Source organism: Oreochromis niloticus, linkage group LG5 (genome assembly GCF_001858045.2).
Source record: "Oreochromis niloticus isolate F11D_XX linkage group LG5, O_niloticus_UMD_NMBU, whole genome shotgun sequence".
Taxonomy (NCBI): Eukaryota; Metazoa; Chordata; class Actinopteri; order Cichliformes; family Cichlidae; genus Oreochromis; species Oreochromis niloticus.
The window spans coordinates 18,908,907-18,934,888 of NC_031970.2; the positions used below are offsets into that span (position 1 = coordinate 18,908,907).

The 25,982-nt window shown below is 39.2% G+C and overlaps 1 protein-coding gene across 8 annotated transcripts in view; it reads right to left on the bottom strand.

Moving 5' to 3' along the window:
* Nucleotides 1–24,804, bottom strand: part of pparg (peroxisome proliferator-activated receptor gamma) — a 39,515-nt gene extending 14,711 nt beyond the window's left edge. Inside the window, exons 1-4 of one of the 8 annotated variants that reach the window (NM_001290200.1) lie at nucleotides 23,568–23,648; nucleotides 3,805–4,101; nucleotides 3,369–3,535; nucleotides 437–575 (exon numbers count right to left, since the gene is read on the bottom strand). In NM_001290200.1, the coding sequence (NP_001277129.1) occupies nucleotides 437–575; nucleotides 3,369–3,535; nucleotides 3,805–4,096 (598 nt within the window). In that variant the 5' untranslated portion in view covers nucleotides 4,097–4,101; nucleotides 23,568–23,648. Of the gene's footprint in view, nucleotides 1–436; nucleotides 576–3,368; nucleotides 3,536–3,804; nucleotides 4,102–9,359; nucleotides 9,551–11,417; nucleotides 11,524–16,649; nucleotides 16,693–23,567; nucleotides 23,649–24,105; nucleotides 24,382–24,740 lie in introns of those variants that run through there. The other 7 variants (XM_005459020.3, XM_019358463.2, XM_005459018.4 and 4 more) reach the window with 7 other exon arrangements.
* Between the last annotated feature and the right edge of the window lie 1,178 nt (nucleotides 24,805–25,982).

Genomic DNA, 25,982 nt, shown 5'->3' on the forward strand with positions numbered 1-25,982 from the left:
AACATGAACCAAGATTTGCAACACAGGCCAAAGACCAGAGATGAAAGAATTGGCAACATCTAAGACAGTGATATAGATTTGTGCACACATTACTATGACACCTCAAAGGCTAAATTGGAAGCAGTGTGGTCAACACGCATCTGCGGTTCTCAAAGGGCACAAGTACTTAGTCCGAGAAGAAGCGCTTCCTGGACCTCACTTTCAAAGAAGAATCAGTCTTTTTACCTACATCTGCTTATTTATAGACATATAAATAGGGGGTTTCATTCCTCTCTGAGGGATGAAAAAGAAAAATGAATACACAGAAGCTTCAACTTTTCTTGCTGTAAACTTTTTTTTTAGTTCATATTTGAGTTTAATAAAAAATGCGACCCACGCGTGCTCCGACTGTGTGCAGACTGTCATGAAAATGTGCGTATGAATGCCACCGGCTTACCGTTGTGTGACATCCCGACGTTGAGGCACTTCTGGAAGCGACAGTATTGGCATTTGTTACGCGACTTCTTGTGAATTCGACAGTGAAGATCACAGTGATCGTACACCAGCTTTAACCTGATGGTGCGTCTGAAGAAACCCTGTGAAATAGAGGGATACGATTAGTACACATGTAGTGACTTCAGTTCTTATGGTGGCTCTGCCTACTCTGGCAACATTTTTCAAATAAGCCCTATTCTAATGGGTATTTGATCCCTTCATCAAAAAGGATTGAGGGGCATAAAAAAGTTTTAACATTTCATTTAATAATTCAAATTCTGAATCAAGTTAATTGCTGGAAAACTAGCTTGACGCAGTTTCTACTGACTGACAAATACTGATAAGACACCTGGCTCTTTCTAATCTGTGTGGAAGCCAATCATTGGGCCAACAAGTCTATTGAAAAGTTAACTGTGCAAATTTACACATTATGTCTTCAACCTTAGGACCAAAGAAGCTTATCTTACCTATTAATGTGTAGCCATGGTCAAACTTATAGTATACATTCCTACACCCTGAGCAGTGTATAAGGAAAAAAAAATCCTATGGGCTGCAAATTTTTGAAAGGCGAATTTTCAGTGAGAATAAAAACTGACATCAGGACTTTGTGCGAAGGCTTTTCAAATAAGCATCTACATTCCTACGATCCACAGATGTTTCTTTTTTAATCATAGGTTATTTAAAGAAGAAGGAAGTTAAAAGGGGTCAAGACTCCACCTCAATAAAGAATGTTTTCTGTTTTAAAACAATTAAGTGTTTGCCTGCTTGGCTGACCCCCCTCTTCTTGTGAGTCTCCCCTGAGACATCAGCAGAACAATAACTACTCTACCTCACCTTCATTCAGCCCCTGACGGTACAGAGTGACAGCTTACGGCGGCAGAAAAACAGAAACCCTTGTTCCGCAACAGTGTCAAAGAGCTTCTGTTTTAACACTGTGGTGGAGTTCAAGGTGACTGTCAGTGGTCGTGTTCTTTTTGATTGTTTTTACAATGCAAGCTGCAGCTAAAAAAACATAACTGTCAGCATTATGTGGTTCAGTACGAGTCCAAATTTTACAAGAAAAACTGATCATTTGAATAAATCATGCGTAGCTCGCGGCTCTGTTCATTCTTCTAGGGAGTTAAGGCTTAAGCCAACCAAAAACAAATCCATGGTTACGATCCACTGGAAGGACGTTTGTGAGACAGGCAAACAAAGTGAATCCTCGAGTTAGTGAAAACTCTTTTTTTTGAAAAAAGGCCCCCTTCTTTGATCAGCCCTTTCTCTTACACAGTATTTCATACTGAATGAATATGGCATGACTGTTTTCCTGTTGCAGGAAAAACACATTCACCCTTTGAATTTAGTCATTTGGATTACCAATCCATCAATAACCGTCATGAAACAGATATGCGGGTCTGTAAGTTTACTTTCACGGTCTGTATTCACATGAAGCTGTTCATTCCATAGAAGCTTCGTAGCTTCAACTTGACGAGTGATGAGGGCACCAAGGCCACTGAGTGGTATCAGTGGCCTTGTAACAGTAAGCACTGTACAGGTGTGTAAGAATAGACATGAACATGTCTACAGAAAATAGACTCTGCTACCCGTGGAGGCAAAACCTCACTAAGACTAAATTTGGCTTGGTAGCTTGTGTTTACTACATGTGATGTCAGCCTAAAATGAAGTTAATCGTAAAGGAACAAGTCACTATTAAAACGATCATTTATGCTATTAAAACAGCATAAATGAGCCGTTTTATAATTACGCTCTTTAACATAGATAAAAACGGCATATGTTAAATCTGTATTTCCTAACATTATGAAAACTACAAAATATTTCAGCTGGACTTTTCCTAGTAAATAAGCAGTATTTATAGTAGGCCTGTTGTATTGCACTAAGTTGAATCATACTAGTCAGTAACAAGCTGCTGCATTTCAGTTTCTTTTTTCTGTGAAAGCGCCAGAGTGAAGGTTTCTTTTCAAATTAGTTTGATTTCAGACGTGCAAACGCTTCTTGGATCTAAACCAAAAGATGCACAGGCAGGCCTGCTGCCGATTCTGAAAAATCCATCTCATATGGGTTTGGAGAAAAATGTTCATGTTTCTGTAATGTGTCAATATTTCAAAGAAAATGGAAATATTTCTGAAACTTCACCCACACTCTATTAGTTATTTATACTCTATACAGACAGACAAACAGACAGAGAGTTTAAATGGGTGGCTGTCTGAAGAAGCACACGCCTATCTTGAGCCCTCGCTGAGTGGAAAATGTATGGGGCTTGTGGTTAGAGTGGCAGACATCAAAAAGTTGAAAAAAAAAGCACATTTCTCTCCATGCATTATAGAATTATTTATTCCACCAACAAGTTTCACTGACGGGTGACACACAGTGACAGAAAAAGAGTGGCAGAGAGAGAAAAGAGCTGCAGTAGAAATTGTTACACCCATTACCATTTCCTGACACGACTTGAAAGTAGTATGACTGCTGATTTATAATCATCTGAGCATTACTTTTTAAGAAAAAGACTTAACACACTCTCTACTGATATGAATCACGATTTAACACATGAATCATTTCTGTGATGATTGAAAACCATTTAAAAAAATCCTTTCTAAAACTGAGCAAAGACGGAGCCCTGCTTAAAATGTATCGACTGATCCACAAATTGACCTAAACATGAATCGTGTCAACCGCTGTGTGCAGTTTAGTAAAATTGTAACCAATGACAAACCTCAGTGAGGATTGTTTTTATTTGTTTTTGTTGTAAGAATAAGTTGAATATTTTGAGGTTGTAAACCGGTACATGGACATAACAAAAAAAAGGAATCGAATGAAGAGATTATGAAACGATCTGAAATGTTTCTACGCTCATCGTTATTTTCGTCTTCCCTTGTGAGATCGTTCGGCCTTACCTTGCAGCCCTCACAGGCGTGGACGCCATAGTGAAACCCTGACGCTTTGTCCCCACACACGCGGCACTCGATGTTTAGCGCTGCCGCCGACGTATCGTCTGGGAGCTTAGATAACACGGGACTATCTGAGTACTGTGGAGGTGACTCGGGCTCCAGCTTGATGGAATCTGATCAAGAAACACCATCACGCAGAAAGGAAGACAGACAGAAAGCACAAAAAGTTCACCTCTTACATCCATTTAAAAGTTCAGCACTCGGTTGCTTAAACCATGCTTCTATAAATCTGCATCCTGTCACCCATAACTGGCTTTAATAGTTACACTGATGCATGCAACACATCTCTTAATCTCAGTCTACATCTCAGTCAGCTCACCGCTTGCTTTGTTACACTTTAAGTATTTTTCAAATTTATATCATTTGTCTCTGATGCACTTACTGAACATGTCTGGTTGTGTCCTGTAGCTGTGCATGTTTGTGTAGTCCATGTTGGTCAGGTGTTCTTCACTCTGCGGTGGACTTAGGTCATAGGCCACGCCAGCGGAAGGGATGGAGGATACAAGCGGGGGAGACAGGGAGGAAGGGATGGAGGAGGAGGAAATGGAGGCGTAGTCAAACGTGGACAAATGTTTCATTTCGAGCGAGTGGGAGCTGTCCTCCAGCTCTGGCAGATCTGCTGTGTTCAGACTGAAGCCAACAGGCCAGGCCAGGAGCTGCTGGGTGTCCACCATGTCTACTGTAAGAGAGAGAAAAGGCAAGTATGCGAGTTAATTCAAAAATCAGCTGCCAGCTAAATTTAACTTAACATAATTAGAAAAACAATAACCACTAAGAATAAAAGAAAGCAGAAAACTTGGTGCGAAAGATGCAAGGATAGGATGATGTATATGTAAATAAAAACACATGTCCACATGCACTGTTGTACAGTTGTTAATAATTAAAAAGGACTTCTCAGAAAAATTCTAAACATTTGGCCGTGCGCACACACTCCACTAAAAAACACTACAAGGAGTACCCGTCGTGCTTTACTTCATTCCTGCAGTGTCTCTGTTATCTAGTAAACAGGGAGCGCTGATTGTGTCACAGGCAGTACAAAATGAACTCTGGCATTGAGGAACGTCTCTTCTGCTCAAAACACTGCCTTCCTCTGCTGCTGTTTGGGTGGCTCGCTGTGTGATTGCCCAACCACAGGACATAGAAAGCAGGCCAAGGATGCAGGCCTTTAGCTTCTGCAGCTCCTCGTGTCTTAAGGACTGGGTTGGTGGTAAAAACTGAACAGTATCTTTTTCAACTTCTAGGAATTTTACTTTTTATTTGCTGAAGATTTAATCTTGTGCAACTTTTTTAAAGGAAACGGTTGGTGTTTACCACTATTTTTCTAATTGATAACTAATCCATTGGAATGTTTTGTCTGCCTCTGCATACTTTCAGACTGCACGAACTTGCCTGCAGCTCTCACCTATAATCATTTGTTTTTTTCTGAAAATGGAAATCTTCAGAAAAAGGTCACAGAATGAAATTATTCTTTTAAAAGGAGCAACAAAACCAAAAAAATCCTTCAAAAAGGTGCATTTATTGTTTTGTCCTTGTTGCACTTGCCAAAGTACAGCAGCCAGGACAATGATTTGGCGTTTTGATGTGTTTCTAGTCATTGCTAACAGTTACATGGAAAAATAAGCTTTGGCTACAATGACAAATGGTTATGATCCACTTCTTTGTTGGTTCTTAATCTTTTTTCATGGGATTTGTCAACACTGAGACAACATTTTCCGAAGCAATATGTGCAATCTCTTGATTTCTACTGAACAGCACCCTCTGGGTATTCAGCTTGTTGTTAGTATAAATAAATTAAAGTTCTTGTGTCATTTCACCTTCTAATGCAGATGGTCAAACATTGGAAGGAAAAAAAACAGCCCAGATGATCAAAGTCCGCTAGACGGAGGTTACTGCAGTCCACATGAAAGCAAACCACATACGAGCCTGTATAAGCCTGGCTACCTTTGCACAAGGCCCTGATGTAATGTACAAGTTGTAGAATATGTTGTTTTTAGGATGTAGGCTATTTAAATAGCCTTCCCAGACAGTGGCTCTATAAAATGAGTCACTCATATTGCTTGAAGTTTGTCCCCCTGGCAATTATTAAACCTGTAAAAAAAATCATCATTGTATATCAAAATATGTAGAACATTACTTTCTCAGAATGGCGTAGCTGTAAATCTAAACCTTTGCCACCGATTTAATGACATGCAAATTCATCCCTGGCTCTGCGCTGCAGCAGTCTTATCTACTCACTGCAAAACAATGTCAGACTGCTCAACACCAACCGGTGCAGGTCAAAATACTGCCATAAAGCATCTTTTAGGATGAAATTGTTTCTGAAGAACAATTAGCGTCCACTCTAAATCGCAGTATGAACGGTAATGTATTAGAAAAGCAGTACTCTTGGAAAAAACTACACTTTTGCAGACTGTTGCAAACAGGTTTATGTTACATGTTTGGTTTTTTTGGTGGGGTATGTTACGCTCGAAACTGCGGTTTCTTGAATTTGTGTTTTTTGAAGTTTTCATTGGTAAAGTTCCAAGTAAGCTCACAAATAAAGACAGGAACTCATTCTCTGAAAACCACACCCGCTAAAGGGGAAACCAGTTGGCACCGCAATAAGCAACCGAGGGCCACATTTCTATGCTCGCATCGTGGAAACGTTCAGCTAGCTAAGGACAGTACATTTCACTTGAGTGCATTTACACAATGCTTTTCTAGTCCTACAGACCACTCGAGGCTCTTTGTCCTGTTGTAGAATTAAATATATTTACTTGAATTTTTTTTTTTTTTAATCAAAATCAGACATTAAAGGTTGTTTGGCAGAGGTTTATTTTAAGATCTGGTGGCAGTTACGAAAGATTGTTTGGCCGGTTCTCTAGTTCAGATCATCAACCTTTACTCTCTACTGATTATATACCAACTGCCCACAGTGGGGTTTTTTGTTTTTGGCCCTTTCAGTTTAAATAAAGGTCAAAATTTCAGCACAAATGTCTTTCGAGTTTAGAAAACATCAACAGCTTTAAGGACTACTCTGCAGAAACTTGCAGGATCTTGAATGGACTCGTGATTTTTGTTCAGGGTCGTCACAAGAGCGTATGAACTGGACGGCTCAAGTCACTTAGTCATTTTGCTATTGCCTATAAATACGTCAATAAATAAATAACTTGTACTCACACAGATTACGCCCAGAGGTTGTAAACTAAAAAGCACAGCGATGCCCATTTAAAAAAGACCATTATTAAACCTAAACTAGCCCACCTTTACAGGTACCACAACAAATTTAGTGATAAACAAGCTACTTTAAACTACACCCTCACAGAGAAATGTAGCCACATTTAAAAAACAAGTACAAAAATATCAAAAATGTAATAGACTACAGAGGCAAACCGGGAGAATGACCGGATAGATTTTTTTTTCTAGACGCAAAAGTGGGTACTAAACTCACCAAAGGTTAAAATGACTGTGAGTGCAGAATATTTTTACCACATTTTCATTTCGTTTGTAATTTTCGAGTGGGGTCACGCTTTAAAACTATTTTCCCAAGCTGATGAGTGATCTGTTTCAAGTTTTAGAGAAATTAGGAGTACTTCCTAAAGTCTGACCTGCACATGCCCTGCTGTTCTGTGTCCTCCTCGGTCGTGTTAACCAGAAGGTTATCTGGTTGTCTATCAGCACAATTCAGCATAACACCGACGCTGCTCTGGCTCGATGGTAAAATATGCAACTGTACAGCAAAACTAAGCAAGTTTATGTAAAAAAAACAAGGAACAACATGGACGGTGCAGAAATGCTTTAACCAATAAATGGCATCATAGCAACTATCACCAACTTCTGTATGCAGTCTGTGAGCACTATTACTACACACTTGTACACACTGGGGGCAGATTGTATGCCATAAAAGAGACAGACCCCAAATGTATACTGGCAGATTTAAATCAGTTATGTACTGCACTTTTTATGTTATTCATTTCTAATTTTACTTTTATGATAGAAATAAGTATATCTGAATATTTAGCTGCTATTTTCAACTGACACACCTTCAGTACAGTAGTGGGTATCTGTTTTCTTCATGTTGTTGTGTCAAATTAACTTACGTGCTAATGCTCATTGGATTAAAGTAACACTTGACTTAATGCACAGTGGGATCCATTTGATATTTTTCCTAACAGTCTAACAGTCTGTTAGATTTCTTTATTTTTGCTAGTTTATGATGGGAAGAGAAAGGCCGATCTCTAAACATCAGCAATGAAAACTGGATATATTTCCTGTGCTCGTAACAGGACTGTGCTGAAATTCTGACCTTGATTTAAACTGAAGAGACAGTGAAAAAACACAGAGGACAGCGGGCAATTTATAAATAATCAATAGAGAAAAAAGTTCAGTGACCTTCCAAACAACCTTTCGCAATCACCACCAAATCTCAAAATAAACCTCCCTCCGCTCCTCAACCTTTACTGCCTGATTTGGAAAAAAATAAGTGTAACAAAAGAATACAACAAATTATGCAACAGGACAAAGCCAAAATAGCAATACTCAGGTGGCACAGTAGCACCAGCTATAAAAATGGCTTGAAATGGCTCCAAATTACTTGGCACAACATCCCTGTGGAACAAACATCCTCCTCATCCTCCTCAACTGCATATTGTTTCCTCTCTACTTGTTTGGAATGTGGTGGCGAAAATCAATAGGGGGTCCACTTAAAATTCACATCAACTGTGACATTGTTTCACAGCGAGTGAGAGAAGGCATGTGCGTGTCCACACGCTGTAACTTCCACTGCCCTGGAAGCTGGTGACTATTAATAAACAGAGAAACCTGGATATTTTTCCATATGCTGGCCAGGTGCCAGCTGATCTAAAGCTAAAATAGCACCGGAGCAACTTGCGCTCTCGTTGGCATGAAGACATCAGGACACAGAAAATTAGCGGGAGCGCGAGTTCTGACAAAAGGCAAGAGAGATAAAGCAGGAAGGGTGAAAGAGAGCAAGTTCCCAGACCACCAAAAGAAATCAAGCTGGACCCCTGAGACTTTGAAAAAACTCTTATCTTAGGAAATTCATGCTCTGTGCTCACCACCACATGGGAAGGAAAAAAAAAGGGAAGGAGGCTGCAGAGTGGCGGTTAAACCAAGGTGCTTAAATCATGTTGCAATCAAAGGTAAAAAGTATTTTTCCTATAGCTCCTCTTCTGGGAAACGCTACAGTGCAAAAGCAACCAAATTAACCTGATTTTATCAGACTGGTTTGTGGGAAAGCAGCCTGTCAGACTTTATAAAAAGTGAGGGATGACTAGTAAGGGACACGCAGTATGTTTCAAAAGGTGTGTACATGTGAGCACGTGTGACAGTTGTTTCCTGCCAGTTCTCAAATTTCCACATGTCAGAACTTGATTTCCACGTAAGAGTACAGTGTGTAGGAGTACTTTCTATTGGCTATTGCCTCACTCGCGACCTAATAACAAAGGCCCAACGGCAATCTGGCAGGCAGGTCTGGCAGGCTGCTGTACCTGAACAAGCCAGACAGTCTGTGTGGGCGCAAACACACAGCGAAGCACATCAGCATTTTCTGCGAAATGAGCTCATACAAACAGGGACAAGAAGTGTCCAATTACTTAAGAGGAGAGAGAAGTTATTATTACATGAAACAGCAAGACCAAAGTGTTAACTTTAAGAGTGAGTGTCGTGTTGTTTTTTTGCAGCCTGGATGCAGCAACTTTGGAAAAAAGAGGGAAAAACAGGGGGTCAGACTCAGAGATGTGAAATCTTTTCTTCAGGGACCGAGTTGCAAAACAAATGTGACGCTTTTTAATGTTCATATTTCTTCACAGCGCCAATAATTTGGTCCAAAAGAAACTGAAATGCAAGGGATCAGATTACTTCACAGAAAGCGTTTAAAGTCCTGTCTGTAGCTTTGAACGCTGTTTTGAAAATCAAGGGAACAAGCCTCTTACTTACCTTTTAAAGCACTACTAGGAAAACGTAACAAAAGCACTAAAAGCTGCAAAACGTGCAGAAGAAGAAAAAAACCTTACAGTCAGGAAAAATCCAGCATCATAATTCTTCTTTTTGAGTGTTTAATAGCACTCCAGCAAGAGTGCGGTTAAACACAAGTCAGGCAAGGGTAAAGAGGAGTTAAGAAAATGAGAGACGTTAACACAGAAATCAGCCTCGTATACTTAGTAAAAGGAGAACCTGCCCTGCTACATTCAAGGCAGTAACACTCTTATCTTCTCTGTTTGAATAAAAACTATTCAACTTGTCTGAAGGCGAGGGCTGAACCACGCATATCAAACCAGGCAATCTCTCATTCAACACATGTGGCTGGAAATATACTCTGTTTCCACATGAAAGCTGAAAAAAAAGTTCTTGCAAAAAAAAAGCAACAGGTTTTTTTTTTCATATATCACAACTAAGTGAAGAAAAATAGGTAAATATAGACGTGCACTACAAAGAAGAGCTGCATAGTTACTAAACAAAACTCAGTCTAACAGTTTTCTAGCCGTTGCTTTAATGAGATCCTGACGATAAAGTGACATGTTGCAGAGTATTTCCCCTGTAGAAGAGAGCGTTTTTTCCTCTTTTCTTTTTCTTTTTTTTGCACAGTAAGCTATTTATTTTACCAGCTTTTCTGTGTACATGAATGCGTTGAAGTGCGACAGAGAGAGAAAGAGAGAGAGTTAGTGCAGAGAGTTCTGTGACTTCCTGACCTCTTCATGTAAAACAGTATGTGGTTCGCTGTCAGTGACTAAAACCAAGATATGCCCGCCTGCACGTCTGCACAGTCCCCACAAATTCTTTGAAAAGATTAGTGTGCTTTATTTTTGCCTCGTTAGTCCTGCATAAGGAAGCTGTGGGACACTGGAAAAAGCATGCATTGTAAAAATATTGTGGTTTATTTGACTAAGCAACCAAGTTTACAAAATGGGATGGTACGAGATGCACTTAAAAAAAAGCAGCAAACTTTAAAAGGCCGAATGCAGTTCAAATGCAAAAAAAGGAGAAAAAAATACCCAGAAAGAAAAAAACCATCGTCATACGCATTAAAAAAAAAAAAAAAATTCTGGTGGTGTGAAGCCACAGTGGACAGAATTACCTGAAAAGGGCCTCCCCCCTCTGCACCTGAATGATCAAACAGGAGAGTGATGGAAAACCATGTGCACCTAAGGTGTCAGGCAGAGGTTTGGACTGCCCTGTCAGTAGAATCGAGAGTCTCCTCTTGTCTGAAAACCCACATACTTGGTTGGTACTGAATTTACTCACCAAAAATCTTCAAAGTTTGACACAGTGGGAGGTTAGAAACCACAAGTTTTGTCTGGTTGGCACAGCTCTGAGTAAAACAGCATCCAGACAACCTTTCTCTGATTTCAATTTGATTTTTGTCTCTCTCTCTTTTTTTGTGTCAACTTCAAAAGCTAGGAAAATTGAGCACTGATAACACTAAGTCAACCTGAGGTCAGATCAGGAGAGAAGCAAAATTAACATAAGCACGAATAAATCAAAGAAAATGCACCTCCCTCTTTAAAAGAAACAAAAACAAAACAAAACCGAGGCTGTTGTCTAATCCTAAAATGTCCTGCTAATCATAATTTTAATCTATTCTATTGAAAGGAGTCTTGCATTAACAGCAGAAACACACAAACATTTAAAAAGAAATCTAAATTGGCACTCTTACTAAACACAAAAAAAGTGAGCCAAAGGCTTTTGAGTTCAGTGATGCTACCAAATATCACCATAATCTTGCTTACACACCAACATATCCATAAAGTGATAAACGGTCTGTCAAGGCAAATCAAATAAAACTGGCTGACCTCTAGTATCTCACTGATCAGTGCTGATGTCTGCTCACAGATAACTGACTGGATGCCGCGATTAAATGTACGATTTAACTGCAGCTTCCTGATCATGATTGGTCTTTGTACTTGTTGGTTTATTCAGGCTATCCAAAGCAGCTAATGTTCGAACAAGATAATGAACCGACACACACGCGCGCGGGGTACAGCACGGTCCACTCACCCTGCTTCTCCTGTTTTGGTTCAGAGTCTTCAGTGTCCGCTAAATGACCAAGAAGTGACAGTGGCAGTGACAGGAGCAGAGACTAGTGTGAGTGAGCTTGTGTGTGTGTGTGTGTGTGGTCATGTTTTTCCTCAGGAAGTGATGACCAATAGAAAGGGAACTACACACACATTTTCTCCTTCTGACAGAGTCTGGGCTCAGCAGAAGTTCAGACAGCAAACTATCATGTGGTCTGTGTGTGTCTGCGTGTGTGGTTTTATTGTCAGTTTTATATGTGTCATTCATTTTTATATATTTTTATGCGCGCATGTTGCTGCTGTATTAAATACACAGTGCATATTTGTGTATGTGTGGCCATGTGCTTCAAGCTGTTTTCTTGTATACAGTTTTTCTTCTAGTTTCATGTGTCTAAGTGTGTGTGTGTGTGTGTGTGTGTGTGTGTGTGTGTGTGAGGTGGTAGACATCAGATGCAGATGATTTCCTGTTGCTACACACTGACAGGCAAGCTCATCATGCCTCTTTGGTTGCACTTCTCTCCCTCCGCTCAGTCACTCAGTGTCGATGTGACCATGGTGACGCACTCACTCCTCATGCAATTTCTAACCCAAGAACATTAACATGAACATAATAGTTCCCTGATTTGATTTGATTTCTTACAAGAAAAGCACCGCTGTTTAACCTCATGAACCGGGGTCAGACGCTCACTATCTCTTTTGTTGTTGAGATTTAATCTGAACAGACTTCAACGATGTAGCAAACTCCTCAACACAACAGATATGCTGTATAGTTCAGTCTCCGTATGCACAAATACATAGCACAGATAGATTATTCCAGCTCCTTACAGCACACTGTTTTTCTTGTGTGATTCCAAATTAGTTTACAGACAGATTCTGTTTGTTTTCAGTTTATCTGTTGTCTGTTTCAATTATATTTTAAAGAAAGAACTGAAATTTTCACCTCTCATTATGAGAAATTCTACCAAACTCACGTTCCAAAGCCAAGTAAAAGAGAAGTGGTTTCTTATTTCAGCTTCCATCTGCAATTGTACATCATGTGACTCCACAACAATGCACAAATTGCAACTAAACCTAGAAAAATTATCCCCAAAAAGGCATTTAGCATATCATCAAAAAAGAGACAAGTGATTGACATACTAAAAAAAATCCAGAGACAGACTCTCTGCTTGCATATTAACATCAAACAGTTATTGACAGACAGTCATTTTGGCCCCAAGGGTCAAGGCTGGAGAGGTAGGAGGAGAGATGAAGTGGTTTAGTTAGAAACTTTCACAGTTAGTGTGCACAGAGGAAACAACCGGTCCTTCCAACAATATAGTGAATGACCCAAATGTTTTCTAAGAACTAAAGTCTTCAGTTCTTATAAAGATTAAAAAACAAAATAAAGCAAAAATACTTTTAAAAAATGTAAAAATTAAATGGTTAGATGAAAGTGAATTTTACAAGCGCTGGGCCGATTGAAAATGCAGCATTTGTGCTTGTAAATATCATTTTTCATGTAAAATAACTTATTTTTTTCAGGCCATTCAAGTCTTAATCTAACAACTCATAGACTACAAGGTGGCAGCCCACACATTTGCAGATATACCACCGTGATTAACAATTCGAACGAGACAGAGAACTGTAGTTTTGACGGTACAAACCTCAGGTACAACTTGAAACTGTGTCGGAGAAACCTCAGGTGTGTGGGGGGAAATTGTCGAAAATGACTCACTGACCATATCATACAACTGTTTTTCCATTTATCAAGACACTAAGTTTCATGTCTTTGTACATCATGGTATGCGTGTTTCTGTGTATATCATACGTGCCGATACTCATATAAGTTTGTTTAACCAACAGAGATTTCTTTGTATATATGAATTCAAACATTAGAAAATGCTGCTATTCATTGTGAATTTATTTTTAGACCTGTCTTTGTAGCCAAGTTGTTGAGATGTACTAGCTTAAAATAATGGCTACCATAGAGGAGAACATTTATACAGGCTCAGTTTTATGTGCATATTTTCTGATTCGGCTTGCATTATAGCAAATGCCACGGCGCAACAATGGCACTGATTTGACCAAAAAAAAACTGCAGTAGGAAATGATCTTCTTTACCTACACGTAAGCACACAATGTGGCAGATCTGTCGGAACAACTGTCCCGACGGGGCACAATATGCAAATGAACTACTTCATATCTGCATATGCGAAAGCGAAAGTGGCATAATACTTAATTTCTGTGTTCATTCTGAGTGTTTACACTGAAAAATGCATAACTAATGCAAAATTGTTTTTATGTTCTTGCTGCCAGCTCTCAAACCATTTTGGAGCTGCATTATGTAACTAGCACAAATGTGGCATTAGCTCAGAGAGGGCGGGGTAGTACATGCTTGAACACTAGCTATAAACTATGAAGACTGCGAAAACCACACATGAGAATGACTGGTCAATACGTGGATTAGTGTCATAGCTGGTCACGACATGAACCTAAATGATCAGTTTGGTATTTCAGAGGACGTGATTTTTGACTGAGATGGTCAAAAAAGAGCTGGAGCTCACAGACAGTTAGCTTAAGTTAGCATGAAAACAGGAAATTGAGAAGCAGCAAGAATGTCCGTGTCTAAAAATAAAAACACCTACCAGTACGGCTAAAGCTCACTAAACTAATGTGACACTAGTTGGACAAATGTAAAACAACAAAAAAGAGACAGTTTTACCAAAAATGTCAAACTACTCTTTTAATTCTTAGCTCCAGACTGATAAGGTTAGGTGAAAAAAATTTTACTCCAATAGGATAATACAGTGGTCCCTCGTTAATTGCGGGAGTTACATTCTAAAAATAGACGAAATCCGCTAAGTAGTCAGCTTCATTTTTTTTTTTTTACAATTATTATAGATGTTTTAAGGCTGTAAAACCCCTCACTACACACTTTATACACTTTTCTCAGACAGGTATTAACATTTTTACACCTTTCTCTCTTGTTTAAACACTCTCAAAGTTCACACTTTCGTAGAAGAATAAGTCCAGTATTATAGAATGAAACCAACTTCAGAGTCACACTGCTAGCAATCGAAGATTTATGTAAATTTGACAAGCTGAACTTTCTGTACTGGACAGGAGACACGGGACAGAGAAGCTTGATTGACAATGGCCTACAGCCGATCAGGACGCAGAACACAATGTGCCATATTTTAAAAAAAGAAAAAAAGAAAAGCGTGCAAAATTGCACAAAAAAAATCTGGCAAACAGCGAGGCCGTAAAAGGTGAACTGTGATATAGCGCGGGACCACTGTACTAGTTTACCTCTTTCTTGCCATTTTTTGGCAGTTTGGTTTTTATGATAATATTTCTCACTTGTGCAACAACAGTCATACATCGCCCTGCCAACACCAGACGTATATGATTAGGCTCATCGTATCCCTTCCACTGATCAGTCATCATATCAGCTATCCTTAAAATATCATTCTATTTATTATCCACTCAACAATCATAATGAGTAACCACATTTCGTTCGCCCTAGGTCCCAGTAAGAATGTAAAAAAACCCCAATACTAAATATTTTAGCTCATCTCACTCTATAACGTTGAAGAAGTCACTGTCATTCTGTCATTCTTCAAACTATGTTCTGCATTGCTTCGAATGACAGTCTAGGGAGGACAGTAAGCGGCTCCTGTAACATTGGACACTCTTGATCGTATTAAGTTAGTAGTTAGTTAAGTTATAAGTGAGACACGCAAGGACGCATACACAATATGCTGCTTTTGTTTGTTGCTTATATGTTGCAAGACAAATAAGAAATGGGAAAGGATGTACAAAGGGACCAGCAGACGTTTCGAAACCTTAGTCCTGGCTCACTGCTCTTTCTAGACATCGCCTTGATTGAAAAAAATTGTTGCAAAAGTTGTGCGATGTCTGCAGTGTTTCCTTGCCCTGTGCTCAAGATCCTTCTAAAACATCTCCTGGATGCCCTTCTCGGATTTTCTTGCAAGGGTAAGTGTGCATGCAAGAACTGTTTTACATTTGACTTTTGACAGTTAGAGTACAACGAAACAAACAAAAAACATTCTCGCTTTCTGAAAGAGCGAGAACTGTTTAAGTGAGAAGAGGGAAACCTAAACTCACCAACTCTTGCTCTGAAGACCATATTCTATCCTACTGATCTACTCAACCCATTAAATAAAGCACACTACTGAGTTATATTGCTGGCATCTGGAGGCAGAGAGATAAACGCATGCGTTCATCGTACAACACATAAGACAGAATTTACATGTCAGAAATATATTTTTACATTTTTTAAGGGGGGTGGGCAATCTGGTAATACTAGTTTTTTTATGAGGAGGAAATGTTTTGGATTTCATAATCAAATAAGCTGTCAATCAGATCAGATTGTTGTATTTTAAAAAAACATTAAACAAAGGAACATTCATTTGCCTTCTTTATCACAATACATATCAAGCCACTGGTGGTGACACAGTGGTGCAGTGGTTAGCACCGACATGCCACAGCGAGAAGGTTCTTGGTTCTTGGTTCTAATCTCCTGGCTGGCTTAGGCCTTACTGTGTGAAGTTTGCATGTCCTCCCTATACCTGCATGGATTTTCCCTCAAGATGAGTCCTCCAACAGACTAGCAACCTATCCAGAGTATACCCTCCCACTATTAGCCAGCACAGGCTCTGTAACACTAAGTTGGATGGATGACTGATACTGATATTATACTGTAAATGGACCCAAAATCAACATCTGTATGTATCTCCAGGATCAGCTTTCCTGAGATAACAACATTTCTTCTGCTGTGTTTGCTGGTTAGTAGGCTATACATAAACACATGGGAAGAGCCAAACATAGAGCGATAGAGCACCTGCTTTTTTTTTTTTTTAGCTATAATGCTTTTTATATATGCATCTGCTTCTATACATGCTTCTGTTTTTAGAATCGTGAGCTTTCACCATAATTTGAGGACATGAACTTTCACCCAGTTCCTTTAAATAGCTATGAGTTAATGGTTGATGAGTCCCTTGAGCCTCAAGATCTTCCTCAGTGGTTAAGGGGTAGGAGTGGTTGCATGCTGTCATGGTCACAAACACACAGATTTTTACACATCCACTTGCAAATGCTACCTGTGTGAGCAATGGTGTCACATGTACAAGACATGTATGTAAGGACATGTGTGCACAGCATAAACGGAGCACACTCCTTTTCTTTATGAGAAGAGAACAAAGTCAAACTTTACCTATCTTTGTTGCACAGTCCAGACACATGTGTTTCAGACATCTAGGACTAAAAACATGAAACAGGTTAAAAAAAAACAAAAGGATGGAGCAAGAACAAGAACAATGAGGATAATATGAAAAACAAAGACAGTGAGATCACTGCTCTATGATGTGACACATGTGCCAATACGATGATCACATACGTTAATCATCACTCTATATGCTTATGATCCCAGCTGTGAAAGTCATGTGAGAATACGCACAAGCAATGATTTATTGATATACTCGTGTGTTGATAAACACAGGGAGTGAAAAGCAGGGTGATATGGTAGGAAAGGGGAGAGGTGCAATGTGGGAAGGGTCATGCCCTGTTCCTCGAAGCGGAGAGGAAAAGACGGGAGTGTGCTCCCGTCAGCTGCACTTAACTGGACAATAACAAAGCGACACATGACGTGAATCTCATTCAAAGAACGCACTGTAAATATGAGTGTCAGGAAAGGTGTATGCAGAAAGAAACATCACAAATTTTCTGTGGGGGGTAAAGGACGTATAAGAAGAAGGTCAGAGTTGGCTCAGGAAGTGTGTGCTCTCTACCACACGCTGGACTGGTGGCAAAGATAAATGCTTATCTTTTTATAAAATGTATATTCATGAACTGGAGTGTAAGACTGGATGAAACAGTGTCCAGTCCTTGGCATGCTGTTATGTTTTTGGCAGCTTTATGTTTTAATGCTACTTGAAAGCATTTCACCATAAACGCTAAGCAGCCAAACACATGTAAGTGCAAACTGGACATTTACATTCAAACATGGAATATCTGAAAATCACTGACATAAAGCTTTAGACTTGAATTAACTGTAAGAAAAAAAATAATGGTTGTTTATCCTTTTTTAGAAACATCTTAAACTATTAGTCAGATCTAAGTACAATAAAAATCTGGCAGTGATGCCGGGTGTACCCCTCCTCTTGCCCTGTGACAGCTGAGATAGACTCCAGTTTGACGAGAGCTTACCCAACACTAAAGACATTCACAGGGATTAATGACTAAATTGGTTGATAAGCATGACAAATAAATTCAGATGGAAACTTTTTCACCCCTTCTTGGAGAGGTGAAATATTTTTTCCATAAAGACGCAAGCTACTGGCAGTTGTTGTTCCTGTTTTTTGTTTTGTTTTTTAGGTTATTTGGCATTTGGTTATGATTAGCCAATTTTAAATTGAGGGGGTGGATTGCAGAAATCAGCCAGATCATTCAGAGAAGAATCCGAACTGGATATAGCATTAAGCAATGCCATATCCAGTAAACCCAAGAAGCACCCGATGCACATCAAGTATGAGTCAGTTTCAAGTTCCCAATAGAGACCAGATTTTGACCTGATGAGATGCTTTTTGCTCCCACATCTTTTTAAAAGGGAAATTAGGACAGAGGTTACCAGATATCCCTACAGTCTGTTGAATAATTTCTGTGTTAAAGTGCATTGGCAAGAAAATCCTTCTTGCATGTGTATGACAGTATATGTGTGTAACTGTGTGACTGGACGTGCGTGTTTTGTGTCTTTGGGACCGATTGTGTCAGACTCCCATGAGGCCTCAGAAGCTCCAGGTTCAGTTTGTTCCAGTTGTTTTCAAGTCATTAATTTAACTTTTTCTGTCTGACAGGATGCAGAGGTAAATCTGAGGATGGGTCCTTTCCCTGGACAGTTCCAGGCCATCAACTATAAGAAAGCTAAATTAGGAAGGAGAATCTGGATACGCTTCAGACACAATATAATGCATTATTCTACTAAACTCAGTATCGTTTTGCTGTAATTTCTCCTATTAAGTTGTTTTAACATTTTCATAGTAATGTTCTTATCTAACGTTTTGGTAACGGTTTACAATGCAGTTGCTGACTAAGGCTCTAATTGCTGCAAAATTTCCATGTATTTTGCGTGAATTATTAGAATTAAGTATGAGAAATTACACCGTGGACCATATTATGAATCTGGATTGACTCGAAATAAGATCCCCCTCCAACCTCAGCCTCATGTTGCAGTTTTTTGTGTCTGACAATGACTATTTTTGGCTCAAGATGCAGGATTAGTGTCTCAACAATGCTGGCTAAATGCAATGTGAGTCTGAGGTTTGTACTGACTGTTCTGGCTCAGTAGGTTAGAACATGGTGTTAGTAATGTCAAAGTTTCACTCAGATCATCAGCTAGTCAACAGATTGCCAGGTTAATGCCCACAACTTTGAATCTGGAACTAAATTTGAACCATAACGGAAAGAGCTCCTAATGTTACAGCACCAGCTTATTTTCTTCAATAATACCCTTTTTTGTTGGACTGGTAAAGGAGGATTCTGTCATGGTCCTGGGCCTTTGACACAGTTTTGGAGTTTGTTATCATCTTGTTTTTCATTCTTTGGGATTTAAGAGATTTTTGAGTTTTAGTTCTGTATTAGTTAGTCTTGAGTTTTGTATTCTCAAGTGCATCTGAGTTTGTTTTTTCTAGTTCTTGGATCTTGTTTTATTATGTTACTCCTCTTTCATGCCTACTCTGTTCCTGGTCTCATCTCTGTCTCTGTGTTCTATCTGGTTTCCCTGTCCTTCCATGTTAATTCATCTGTGGACGAGTTCCTGTGTCAGGTTCACGTGTCTCTGTCTAGGTCTCAGTTTGTGTTGTTTCCTGTTTTATTTTGATAGTCTCCTGACTGATGTAGAGTTTAGTTTTGCTTCCCCTGTCTCATCAGTCAGAATCTTTTCAGCTGTGTTCCCCCGTGTGTCCTCTCTGCTTTAGCTTCTCCCTGTGTATACCTTGCATGCGCCCCCCTCTGTTCTTTGTTGCATTCTCCCTCATGGTGTGTGAGTTTCCATAACCCTATCAGTCCATCCATTTATCCCCCAGGCTATAGAGTAATTTGGTTAGTTAGTTGTTTCTTTCCAGCTGTGATGCACTTTGGGTCCAGTCTCTGCCTGCCACACACCTGTCTCACATGACAGATTCCAGTATTTCTTTGTGTTTTTATATCACTATACTCAGTAAGGTTTCTCCCAGTATCACCTGTAACAATACAATTGTACCATTATAGAAAAGTCAGAAAGGATATCAATCGTGAACATCCAAGGCCATCCTCAATCATCCAGGCCAGGAAATCCCAAAAATCTGAATCAACTTTTTGGGGTGAACATTCAAAGTATCATGCAGCCAACAGATTAGCTAAACAGGGTCAATAAAAATAAATAAATAAACAGATTAAATATGAACATACCATTAATAATGCATTACTCCATCCAAGTATGAACATAGACAATATTGAAGATGGCTATAGCTTTTGGGGTCTGAAAAGTGAAGCCAATGCGTACATGCCTTTAACTTGCACTCAACGATGGCCACCGGGGGGGATACTTGTAATTGAAGCCTATGGGAAAACGACTTATAAACTTGACCTCTGGAAGCATTTAGCTTAGCGACTCAAGAACTCATTTCATTTAATATAAATATTAAATAAAAAATCATTAAAAACAAAATTGACCATGCTGTATTTCAGAAATGAGGAATATATGCGGAATGCTCATTGTCTAATGACTTGGGATCGACCGCCATTAGAGAAAAGGCATGCGGTTTCACAGTCAGAACCAGCTCTCATTGCATCCGGTTTCAAAATACCAAGATGGCAGCGGTGAAAATGCTTATCTCGAAGCCTCAAATAGGGACTTTAAAAATAAACAGGTGACGTCACGGTAATTCCATCCAGTATGAGTTTGATCAAAGCTGAACCAGGAAGTTACTCCAAACTTTCGGAAGTCCGGGTAAAATTGTACTTGTGTATCTTTTCACCAAAATTACTTTTGTTAAAAGGCTCTACGATTATTGCAAAGCAATAGTTCACTTGTTCGCTACCTCTATGATGTATGTCAGATAACACCACTGTGTTCCAGACATATCGTCTCTTCGTTTTCAAGCACGTGAAAGTTGATAACAGATTAACATGCTTGAGCAGGGGTAAGTTTAACGCTCAATAAATCGTTTCTCATTATTCAGGATAAAATGCCTACATTTTTTGCAGAGAACTCTAAATTAATAACAATCAGTAGATTAATCCGTGACAATACCAATAGTAAACAATAGTAAACAGATCTCTAATAAAAATTAGGGCCTTTATTAGGGCTTTAATATGAGCCCCAGGAAAACGTGATTCCTCATGTTCACAGTCTAAAATTTAGGAGGCAATTTTAAGCGGGCATCAGAAGAGAAATACCTGAAAGGCATCATGTTTACACTTGGCAGCTAAAACATGTTCTCTTCCCACACAAACACAGATTTATTTAGGACAGCATGTAAAGAAATGAGAAACATGAGTCACTTCTCAGGGAGCAGGTGTTGTTGTGATTTAGGAATCATTGCGAGAGTGATAACAGGTGCTGTGGTTGCAAAAAAGTTTACCTTGCCAAAGGTTCTGTCGACTCAATTTGCATTGATTAAAAAACCCACATCTAACACATTCAGCATGCTAAACCTCAGACTCAATCTTCTGATTCAGTCTAAGAAATAGTGAAATGTTAAGCAGAGGGACGTTTTTACATTTCCCAAATGTACAGTTGATGTTGATCAGCTCCAAATATACAATAATGCAAAAATACGACCCTGCAAAAATGGGCTAAAAATCAAGTAAATCATAATGCTCATCAGTACAAATAAAATCAGTATAGACACAAATTTTACAGTAAAGAGGAGGGGACACTGGTTTAAAGAAAGGGAGATCCAGACATAAAAGTTTAACTAGTAAAGCAGAATTTTTCATTTGTAAATAACCTGCTTGTGTCCCATATTTCGGCGGTCAGTAGAATTCCGCAGCCAAAATGTTGCTTTAAACATACAGTAAATGGTGAAATGATTGGCCTTGAAGTTAATAATTACACCCAATTGAAAAAACAAATACATGACCTTAAGGCTAAACTGCGTCAAATACGCATGTCATCAGATAAAAGTAAATCAAACATGCGCTTTTGAAAAACACAGTAAGAATAAGTTAATCTGATATATAGTAAACAAACCAAAGTGTTGGTGGTGTAGAAACAAAAGTGGTTAATTATCTGTGGGCTGTATAGGAACGTGCCATTCACTTTTATATGGATTTTATGCAGACACAAATGCGCAGACTGTCTTCTTTCCTTTCATGCAGTGATTATGCTTGGCTCTTAATGAAGTTTTGCAACATTTTAAAACCGCTGCATAGAGGAGCGGCAACTCTCTCATCATAGATTTTAAATTAACACAGATTTTCAAGAACTAAGGCAATTGTCTGTGCGGAGGTGTTTTTAAGAGGCTGAACTTTGTATCTGTGGCTTTGTGCAGAAGTATATCATCTACGAAAAGTCAAACAAGACTTTCAGCACGTGTGATGGACAACAAAAACATAGCATGGTATCTTGAGGCACTCCTTTCATTTATGGCAACTAAGCAAAGTCCAAATCTATCACAGTCATTCTCTCACACACACCAACACCCATACACACACACACACACACACACACACCTCACTTCTGCAGTTATATAACCCGACAGGCAATAAGGCACTGATTGATGATGTATCAACACACTCAATTGGGTAGTCAGATTTTAAGCAGCGTATGCAGAGATTAAAGGCTAATTTCACCAAAGATATGATATATTTCTCTAACTGATAAGAGTTCCTGGAGATTTTAGACACAAATATTTGAATCAGACACAGCGAAACAAAAGATTCAAAAAGTTAACAAAAAAGTCTTTTTCAAACAGTATTACCAAACTTACATGAAATCACTTCAACAAAATGAAAAAAACAAAACAATAACCTTTTTATAACTTCTCTTATTTCTCACCCACAATTTTATCAGAAGTTCTCTGATTTTAAAATAGCCGTATTACATCAAGGGTCACGTTGCATGGCCGTTTAATCTGTGAGATCATTCTGCTAAATGTCTAATAATTCACAGGATCTGTTACTTGAGATCACCCTTAAAAATGTACTACTACTATATTTAAATAAAATAACTCCCGTTTTGTCGACACTGTTTCTCTGACTTTCTGACTTAATTGTTAAAAATATATTGCTGCTGATTTTCCACTATCTTTATCTTTGCTGAATATTATGATAAAACATGACTGCTTCAGCTCATTTACTACCACTGACATGTACTTACTCACTTGGGGAGCTGTTTTTACATTTGCCTTCAATTGATTCCCAATTTTTGGTTTTGAGGGTCAACATACTGTGACAATAAGCCTGCTGTGATGTTAAATGTAACATCTAATAGACTCAGAGGAAAGTAAACAGACCAAACACATGAAAAATGTCTGAAATGCCCTTGTGCATGTAAATAGCAAACTAAGTTTTGAACGAAAAGTTGTGATTTGAAGGATATAATGGATAAAATAGTGATTGTTGCTGTTATAAAATATCTCTGAATGTTCTTCCAGCAACCCCACAGTGTTATGAGACGACTGACATGAAGATCATACAAAGCGATGAGGAAAACAGGTGAACTTATTGTGACACTCTTACGCTTTACACGGGGCTCTTACAAGTTTTCTCACCGTGTGTCATTACTGAGTCTTAAAAGAATACCACCGAGACGTTTAACAGTTCACATCATCTATCACAGAGCCGCGCAGCAAGCCTCAAAGAGAAACGAGTGTTTAAGTCTGAGCTCCAGTCAACAATATTGCTGAGTCACCACCATTATTTTCCTGTCAATTCCAAGAACACAGAACTGCCTGAAGCGTGTGCGACATATCCACAAATTCCACGTATGACACAAAAGGTATAGACTTCAGAGAAGTACACATACACATATGTACTGTACAGGCCCTGTAAAAAGCCTCTTTTACTCAGATAAATGCTTATGAAATGCTTATTCTACAAAGTTTCTCAGCACGACATACACAGAAACAAACAAAGCATTCCTCGCACTCACCTGAGAAGCTGTGGTCAGTTTGATGGGTAAAATCTCTGCCTGGTGTTTGCATGTCAAGCTCACACTCACACTATGGCCCTCAGGCACACTATGGCTCAACACCTGACTTTGTGTCAGTTGTCAGTCCTGTGGCCGCCCCCCGCCCCTCCTCCCCCCGTCATTGCCACCCCCAATCTGTGTGCCACAGCCATCCTGTCACACTGTAGGCTACCTGTGCGTGTCCACCTTAACATGTAGACCGGGGACAATACTGATTTAGACACAGCTGGATAAATCAACAAGTCTCCAGCTTGAATCTACTTGTTTAAACTACTTTTGAACCAAATCACCGCAAACATGTTTTCTTTTGTCTTTTTTGGTTAACGTGCACGAATATTTAATATCAGATGAGACTGCAACAGTGTAATATTAACCCAGTCTTCAATAATTTAAATACACCCCCCCCCCCTTTTTTACGGTGCTTTCCCGTATTTTCTCACCCAGCCTAACAACCGCAACACTCAGCGCAGCATACTGTGCCGACCGGAAGGTGACTGACCTGATCGGTGTGTTGAGGCGCAGAGGAGACAGCGCACACTCTCTGTTTCTGAAGCTGGATGGTTTGTCTTTTATTTTCGATGTTGTTAATTTCTTTCAAAACTCGAAAAAAAACCCCAAACAAACAACGGAAAACCCAAACAAACCGTGGCGTCCGCACCGTGCGCACCGGAGCGCGGCGTCAAAGAGGTCCGGCGTGTTTGCTGTGCGGTTTTCTGCTCAAGCAGCAGCAGCAGCAGCTGTGGTCGTGTCAGCCTGCCTCTCTCTCGCTCTCTCTCCTCCCTCCTCTCAACACAACCGATCGGGATCGTGAGGACACAGGCAGAGGCATCAAATTACCCATTATAGTGGATTTTCTCAGTTGTTTGCCCCATATGGGAGAAACAGGTAATGTAAAATTCAGACCTAAAAGTGTTGTTTCTTAGGTGTTTAGCCATGTGGAACAAATAACTTAAAGGAATAGTTCCACCTCTTCAGCAAAGCACATATTCACTTAACTTGCAGGTAGTTAAGATAGTTTGATATAATTTTAACAGTAGTCAAGAGCTCAGTGGATTACCTTAGACCAAAGACTGCTAAAAGAAAAGAAAAAAAATCACCTTTTGGTATGGTTAAAAACTAATAAAATCCGCTTACCACTTGTGAAAAGCTGCTCTAACTTAGATGCACCAATAGTAAACTGCATTCGTATATCATTTACCTGCTATGTGTCACGCTATTTTTTTTTTCCGGGAACTGTGTATGGAACAAGTGAGTCTCTTTAAAGTATTGTTCCCCTCCAAGAAGTAGTTCGGCTTTTAGATACTGGTTTTGCAGATTAAGCAAGTAAGGTTACACTTTATTTGGTAAGTTTGTTTTTTTTTTACATTTATTTTTATTTATTTATTTTTACTAAGATAACCAGTTGAACGTGGCAAGAAAAATTCAATTCAGTTTAATGTAAGTCATATGTCGTGATTCACTAGCATAGTTATAAAAATAATCCATTACTCAATTATATATACTTAAACTTTGACAGGTTTCATTATGGAGAAAAAAAGGCGCACATTGAGACGTCATAGCTTGGATTAGTCTTGTTTGATATTATTGGATCACTAATACTGATGCATTCACGTGTAAGCACGGGTTTGTTGATGTAGTTTTTTAAAGGTGGGGCTCGTTTTATTTAGAGTACTGGTCGGTAGCTTAATCGAAAACAGTGCAACGTGTTTTCTAAGCTGACGTCTTGTGTACATCAAATCTGAAAGCTAATTTGTAACTACTTCATAAGTAGCAGCTGTACTAAGCTGTTAACCAACTAATTTAACTTTCGATATTAAGTCCATTCCCCAATAATAGTCAATTGTTCCTTTAATATGCAGTCACTTGACAGTAAGTGGTTGCTTGTTTTGTTGCTGCCTGTCGGGCCCCCCCCCTCTTAGTCACTTAGTTTACCAGTGATGACTATCGGGCTGATTACAGTCATATTTCTGACATCGCAGTCTTTGGTCTTAGAAGACAGGACTGAATTCACCTGCTGAAAGACAACAGGGTGATCATTTGACTGTGCAATTAAGTCATCTAGTTCACTAGGAAATCCTGCGAGTGTCGTTTAGCAGATAACATCCTGTCGACCCTCTCATGTGTTTACTGAAGCTGAAATTTTACTCTGCTGCATCACTTAGTTCATGAAACTCCATCCGGACAGTCAGCTAGCCTGCTGAGACTCAGTGCAAAAACAGGTGCACAATGAATAGTAAATTTGCCTACGTGCTGCATCTTTTTAGACTTTGTTGTAGATTTAAGGATCTTTGACTAACCTCAACAAAAAGCTCGCTCTGTTTTTAACTGAAAACCAGACATGACAGAATCTAAGGGCTACTTTTAATTTTTTTACAC